Source organism: Trifolium pratense, linkage group LG2 (assembly GCF_020283565.1).
Source record: "Trifolium pratense cultivar HEN17-A07 linkage group LG2, ARS_RC_1.1, whole genome shotgun sequence".
Taxonomy (NCBI): domain Eukaryota; kingdom Viridiplantae; phylum Streptophyta; class Magnoliopsida; order Fabales; family Fabaceae; genus Trifolium; species Trifolium pratense.
Window position 1 is genome coordinate 34,008,142 of NC_060060.1, and position 7,832 is coordinate 34,015,973.

Consider the following 7,832-nt stretch of genomic DNA (forward strand, 5'->3'; position numbering starts at 1 on the left):
TAAAATTAAATAAGTATTTTTTTTTGGATTAAAATTAAATAAGTATTTAAAAATAAATTACAAATTGTTTTTTAAAAACTAAATTATAATTTTTTTTTATTATATGTAGTTTGTAAAATAATTTTGTTATATAAAAAAGTAAAAAAAAAACATTTTATGAATTATTTTTTAAAAACTTTGTAAACTTTTTTTTAAATAAAAAATAATTATTAAACTTTTTATTAAAAAAGCAATTTTTAATACATTTTTATAAAAGCAAATATTTTTATTTTTTAATTAAAACATATTTTTAATTTTTTTAAAATGTCACATAAGCAATTTATAGTAAAAAAAGTCAACGGGGGGCTAGCAAATACAAAAGGGGGTAAACTTTGGGGGCCAAAATCGTGCAATTGAAACTTGAAGGGCTAAAATCAAGCAATTGTGAAACTTAGAGGGTTAAAATCAAGCAATTGAAATGTGGGGGGCCTAAATCAAGCAATTGTGAAACTTGATGGGTCAAAACTGCATTTAAGCCTTTTTAAAATAGTGCGATTAATTATCATATTTGTTTATAAAAATTATTCAATTTTTTTATTTTCTTAAATAGTAGTATAAGTTATTTTTACTATAAAAATATTTAACGATTAAATGACAAAATTTTTAGTATTTTTATAAAAAAATATTTCAAAAAAACATAATACTAGTGGGTCAATGGTTTTTTTGGATTGGATCCGATTTTACCCGGAACCCGATTTTTTATGGGTTTTTCACTTTTGAAATCCATATCAACCCAATTTTCCGACCCAACCCACTTTGTTTTGGTTGGATTGGGTGGGTTTGATCGGATTGACTAGATTTGCCCAATCCATATACACCCTTATGGTTATGGGTATGTACTACTATGTACGGTAGTAGTAGAAGGGTTTCATTTAGGGTAAGTTTGGTTGAAAGGAAATAAATTGAGAAGGAAAAAATACGAAAATCAATGAATGAATTTGAAGTAAGATTTATGGTCTGTTTGACCTAACTTTTTTAGAGCTTATGCAAATAGCTTATTCATATTATTATAAGTTTGTCAATGTAGTTTATGATAAAATAACTTATAAAATTACAATTTTCACTAGTGTGAACTTATAAAATAGCATAAAATATAATTTATATTGCATAAGCTGTTTGCATAAACTCTAAAAAAAACCGGGTCAGACGAGTCCTTAGTTTAAGTTTATTCATCGATTTTCATGTTTCTCTTCATTCCTACTTTCCTTCATTCCAACTAAACGGAACATTAAGGTAATTATTCACAAAATAATATACGATAGAAAACATAAACTTTTAATTTATTAAAAATTTTTTTGTATTGACTTTGTGAGTTTAGCTTAACTTGTAGGAACATCGCATTTTATATGCATGGGTCGAGGTTTGAACCTCGGACACTCTACTGATCATCTTTAAATAATATTATTTGGCAAAATGCATCTATAAGTCCTTTAAGTTTTTAAGTAACAAAAATTCACAGAGAAAATACAAAAACTTTTTTAATACATTAAAAGTTTATGTTTGGAATGAAGGGTGTGAGTGTGTGACACACTTCAATGACATTTGAATGTTTTATTCATCTTCCTTCAAAGTTGCGGAATAGTTTGTTGCATCCCAATATCTCTCCAACCCATATAAGCCCTCCTACTATTAAGCTTTATTCGGTCATTCAAAAGCTTTTTCCCCAATCCAATATAGATCGTTTTCATTTAAATTATGATTACGATAAAGTATTTAAGTAGTACAAATATCTATCTTTCTTAAAAAATTACTCTGTTTCTCCACATCCTCAAGACCCGACAAATAACAAAGTTGCATGTTAGTTCAAATTGATAACCTTAATCCCACTTTTATTGATTTGATTAAAACTCAACTCATAGAATCCATATAAAAGGATTTAGTGCCAAAACTAAAAAGGAAAGGTGAAGCTATGCCTAATGGCATTAACATATCTCACAACACATAGATGAATGTTTAAACATATCTTTTACGAACAATGCAAAAAGGCGAAATTCTCACTCTCCATTTGTTCATGTAATTATTTGTCATAATACGATAACATACAATCAATCATATGAAAGTATGGATGCATTTGGGGTCCTCTATACTCCCACAAAGTTTTTTAATGGTAATCAATAGCTCGAATAGTCCCATGCGGCAACCTATGTGCACAATAAATGACAAATTGATGAGTGTTGGTGCCTCTTCATACTTGTTAAGGAGACTCACTCACCAAATATCATATAGCATGTTAACGATGTTCTACATCATTTTCACGAGAAAAATATCATTCATAAGGTACACTCTCTTAAAACCATATTAACTATACGAATTAAATTGACAACACATGTTAAGTCCACCAAGTGAGACTTCCTACCCTACTCAATACCCCCCACAAAAAACCACACTAAATTTTTTAAATCTCATCACAAACAATTTTGGGAATCATAGTATACTACATATTGTAATATTAAGTAGATTTAACAACCGACTTAAGAAAAATAATTGTCAGGTAGACTGAAGCATCGATACTTCCAACCACTCAACATATTTCAGATATTTTAAATATCATTTTTAAATACAATAACAATCACTTGAAAGTGGTAAAGCCTATATTAACTTAAAAAGCAATTTTAAAAAAATCACATCAATTTGGTAATAAAAAAATCACATTAAGAAAAAGAAAACACTAGTTTAATTTTTTTTCTTATTGCAATAGAAAGGGCATAAGCCAAAAACAAATTACAAGAAAATAACACGAGGAGTAGATAATCCTAATACATCAGCTAAGCACAATTGCTCAAGATAAAACGATGATTCATTTTTTATTTATTTTTATGTAGTTACATGTGTGATTTTTATTCATATTATCTAAAGTTTTTTTTTCCTCCTTACCCGTTTGAACTTGACTTACTTTCTAAATAAATAAATTTTTACAAGTTTTCACTAACAAAAATCGTGTCTTTATAATTTTTTTTTTTGTTTTTCTTTATAATTTTTTTTTTCATAAATTATTCTGCACAATATTAAATGATAATTAATTATTGAAGTCAAATATCCAAACCGCCACGGGAGTTGTATTCACCGCACTATACACGGCATTTCTCAGATATCTTCCATTCTTCCTCCTTAGTCTGTTGGTTCCATTATCGTATTGATCTGAGTTATTCGAACGCTAAAATGAGAAAACGCAGCGTTTATGCTTGGTCCGTAGCTCTTATTTGCTTCATAGTACTCATGATTATAACCCCAGCTATTCCTCAGTCCCAAGATTACCATAATTTCGCCGATCAACGCACCTTTTTAGGTATTACTAACTAACAAACCCTATTTTCTACTCTCTGTTTGCGTATGATTTTAGTTTAATTTGATTTATTTTCATAATTTGTAGGCATTCCTAATGCACTTAATGTCATATCCAATTTCCCTTTTCTCATTATTGGTCTCATTGGACTTGTACTTTGTCATTATGGGAACTACTTTAAGCTAAGGTATTCTATTTTTTCATATTAATTAATTAATATTATTATATTTTGGTTTTCATCATAGTATCCGGTCAATTGGACCGTCTAATCTGGTTCGGGCTCAGTTCTGACATCAAGTGATTTCAGCCCGCTCCCGATGGCATATGAATATTATTATATGTTGTGTTGCTGTTGTTATTATTGATGATTGATATGAATAATTTTTCATTCCAAAAGCTTACAAGGTGAACTATGGGGTTGGACATGCTTCTATGTTGGTGTGGCTGCTGTTGCATTTGGATCTTCATACTATCATCTAAACCCAAATGATGATACTCTTGTGTGGGATAGGTTACCTGTGAGTTCAGTTCCTTCTGTAGTACTAGTTATAGATGCAATTTTTGTCTGCTAGGTCCTGTTTGGATAGACAACTTATAGCACGAGCGCTTATGTATAAGCTTATAGACTGTTTTCACAAGCTATCTTTGAGAACTTATGAAAATAACTTGGAAAAGCTGATGAAAAATGCCAATCCAAACAGGCCCTAATAGTAATACCCCTTCCCCCCCTTTCTTTTTAGTCTCTGTCAGTTTTAATTCCTAATTTGCTTATCACTTCAGATGACAATTGCTTTTACGTCAATCATTGCAATATTCATCATTGAGCGGGTTGATGAGAGGAAAGGAATGATCTCTATTGTACCTCTAGTTTTGGCTGGTGTAATTAGCATTGTGTATTGGAGGCAAGCTCACTGCCCTTTTATTTTAATTTGTGTACAGTTTTTAGTTTAAACACTCATTTTGGTCCCTAAAAGTGTGAGATTGTGTCACTATAGTCCATGAAAGCATCATCGAGTGTATCTTTTGTTAGTAATTTGATAGATCAAACGGAGTAAAGGAAGACACATTCAAAAATCAAAATAACTAACGAGAAACAAATTTGAGGATGGTTTTGTAATCTTAGTTAATTCAAGGACTATAGAGATAGCTCCTGACACTTTGAAGGACTAAAGTGATGGTTTATTCACAATTTTTCATTTGCTTGTCTCATATTGTTATTGGAAGTTCAGTCATTGATGAAGAACCTGTATTGGATTATTTTTACTTTCACCTCTTGTTTGACATGTTTCCTTCTTTTACAACGATAAGTGAAGAATGTTGTTCTTCATATGGATACAACATAAAACTCATTGTGAATTCTGCAAATATATTTTCCATTTATTTATAGTTATATGAGTCATTGATCACAAAATAGTCCAGAATGCCAGAAGTTAGACTAGTCCTTTTTAATGCTATTATTCATTTGTGGTACCCATTTGAGGTTTAATGTAAGTACTCGATCATTCAACTGAATTTTAACTCATGAAATAATTACCCGTCTTACATTTATCCTCAGGTTCTTCGATGACCTCCGTCCGTATGCTTTGATCCAATTTGTACCATGCATTGCCATTCCACTCATGGCTATTTTGTTGCCTCCAATGTACACTCATTCAACTTATTGGCTCTGGGCTGCAGGTTTGTTATTTTATTACAGTATTGTTTTATCTCGAGATTAATTATAAACACCAACGTTCTAAGGTTTTTCAGTAAACTCTTCGCAGGATTTTATCTTCTAGCTAAGGTACTAGAGGCCACTGATGATGTCGTCTACAAATGGACTTACCATATTGTCAGCGGTCATACACTTAAGCACTTATTTGCAGCAATGGTTCCTGTCTTCTTGACATTCATGCTTGCAAAGAGGAGTTTGGAACTAGAGAGGTATATGCTTGTCCCCGGCAGTAAACTGCATATTATTGATGGACTTAATTATAATCGAGCTTGAATTGTGTGCAAGAACATTCCCCAATTATGGGAATATGCAGTTAACTCAAAATGACTTGGCATCAGGCTTAGGCCCTTATGTGCTCTATAAAATTGAATTAAATATGTTTTTAGTCCCTATAAAATTAATGAATTTTCAAGTTTAGTCCCTGTATAAATTGTTCAATTGTAGTGCTTATATTTCTTTTTGTAGGGACTAAATGCAGAGACTAAAATCACCCATTTTATGTAGAAATTACTAAAAATAGAGATTTAAGTTGAATAAAATTTATCTAGGAACTAAACTTAATTTTTTTTAATTTTATAAGGACTATAAAAATATTAAATACCTGTACTTGCTGCATTTATTTCTGTCTTAAATTAATTGTTTCCCTTACCAGGATGTATAACTCTTGTAAAAAAAAGGATACTATATAATTATAACTCTTGCACCTTATATTTCATATATTTGAACTATTAACCAAATAATTATGGGAACCTGAGTTGCAAAATCGACAGACTTACTATAGAATTTCCTATCCCATGTCAATAAGAGCAAGGGGATTTACACATGCATCTAGTTTAGGAACCCCGATTTAATCATCAAAGTAAACTGTTTCTATCTTGTTTCTTTGAATCAATATCCACCGACCACCCATGATTGTAGCATTACTGGAGAACTTGTTCATTTTCTTTTGCTGGTTTGGAACACTGAGTTACGATTACAATATCATAGTTTGACCACTGTCTTGATGTTTTATGATTGCTGTGGTCTACATGCAGGCAAAGTTTGTATACAATATGGAGGATTTCCTGGACAAAGGTCAAAGATGGAGACTCAAATGTTGAGAGCTACACTTACTCCAGGGTGGAGGTTGAAGAGCCACAGTAATGTCTGTCTACATTTCCATCAACCACAAGAAATGCTTATACTAGATTATTGCAGAATATCCGTAACACATGATCATGGACTCAGTAGAACAAACCACAGTAAGCTAACTTTCATACAACATTAACTGTAATTAGCTTATAATATGTATAGTTCCTGATCCTTATCAAATAGCAAGGACCATTTTAGATCTGAATGTGATGTCTTGTCTAGTTCAATAATGGTACTGTCCCACCTGCTTCATACACTTGTAGTGCTTGTTGGCACGAGAAATTGTTCCAACTATTCCAATGATATGTTAGACTGTGCTTACAGAACTTATGAGGTTTACCTGGTAAGATATAGATGTTAGGACATTCCTGATATCTTGATATGCTTATAGTCGCTCTGAATTGATGCAAAGTATCTTAAAGAAATAGTTTTGGGTTTTACTCTCCAAAGTGATATAGCATGCGTATGGAAAAAACTGAGTTTTACGTTGAGAACATGAGCTGAGCTACCACTCTAGTTTGTAGCTTTTCAAATTAACGGTTAAATGTGCTTTGGGGCATGAGATTTTCCATCAGAACTTGGTTCCAAAGACACTGCAAATGAGTTGGATATGATTATCCTCGGCGAGCTTGTCTTATCGTCTGTGACATTTATTTTTTACATTTATTATAAATCTTATTCAGCGTGTTTTTGGAACCATGTTCACAAGCCATCTAACACACCTCCAATCCAAGGTTATTAGAGATAGTTTTTACGGGGGAGTGCATTTTACTTGGGAAACATTTCCAAACATTTGCTTAGAAGCTCCATAGTATAATAATAGGTGACATTTATAGAATTATTTAATTATTTGTGTATTGCATATTTGAATTTGATTATTGATGAAATTTTATGTATGAAGTAATTGATATGAAATTACTTAGGCCCTTTGATGACCACACTGGTGTTTATGAAATATTTATGTGAATTACCAATTATGAAGGCTTGTATTTTGTATAGTTTGGAATTGTATTAAGTCAATGATTTACCCTCATTGCATACCGACCATGAATTTGGGTCGGGACATTTAGATTGTGTACTGTTAATACTGATTAGGGAGTGCCATCCATTTTGATTTGAAGAAAAATAGGAGAGCAACTATACATAACAAACATTGGGAACTTCCTTTTTTTTTTCATTTGAACTTGCTGTCATTTATTCAGCCAAACTTCAATCTTGCTGTAGGAAAAGAATGAAGCACTAAAATCTGGAAAGAGTTGTGTTCTATGTAATAAGTATTCTTTTGACACCCCGGAGCCGAAACAGCTATGGATTTAAGCCCCACTCTTATATTGTGCCTTTTTTTAGGACAGAAGATTAACATTAAAGTTTTGAAGAAGAGGGGGTTCGAGTTTAGATTGTTCATTAGTTAGTTCGTTATTGCATTAAGCTCTATATAAATAGAGCTTTGTGTGTTTTACTCTCCCTCAAGCTTTCAATGGTCCCCTTCTCCTTTTACCTTAAATCCATCGTTATAATCGAATCCTCTGTTTATTCAATGACTTAAGTTGTTCATGTCAAAAGCATCTTAGTCATCATTTGATCTCTTAGCCATCACCATTGTACTTTTAACCATGTAGTGTTTTGATTCCTATGTTGATGAGGTTTACTGTTCTTGGTGATCAT

At 31.7% G+C, this 7,832-nt stretch overlaps 1 protein-coding gene across 1 annotated transcript; it reads left to right on the forward strand.

Moving 5' to 3' along the window:
* The first annotated feature begins 3,080 nt into the window (after window positions 1-3,080).
* On the forward strand, window positions 3,081-6,493 carry LOC123910722. The gene is made up of 7 exons (XM_045961918.1): window positions 3,081-3,325; window positions 3,410-3,509; window positions 3,720-3,840; window positions 4,103-4,224; window positions 4,878-4,999; window positions 5,086-5,245; window positions 6,071-6,493. Exons 1-7 carry the CDS (start codon window positions 3,199-3,201, stop codon window positions 6,177-6,179), a joined length of 861 nt encoding a protein of 286 aa, XP_045817874.1. The 5' UTR covers window positions 3,081-3,198; the 3' UTR covers window positions 6,180-6,493.
* Window positions 6,494-7,832: the final 1,339 nt, after the last annotated feature.

Bases quoted from the DNA above. Each gene is read 5' to 3' on its own strand.
- LOC123910722 (XM_045961918.1), top strand. From the start codon at position 3,199: ATGAGAAAACGCAGCGTTTATGCTTGGTCCGTAGCTCTTATTTGCTTC. The intron at 3,841-4,102 runs GTGAGTTCAGTT...TTATCACTTCAG, and splicing joins TTGTGTGGGATAGGTTACCT to ATGACAATTGCTTTTACGTC. The intron at 5,246-6,070 runs GTATATGCTTGT...GTCTACATGCAG, and splicing joins AGGAGTTTGGAACTAGAGAG to GCAAAGTTTGTATACAATAT.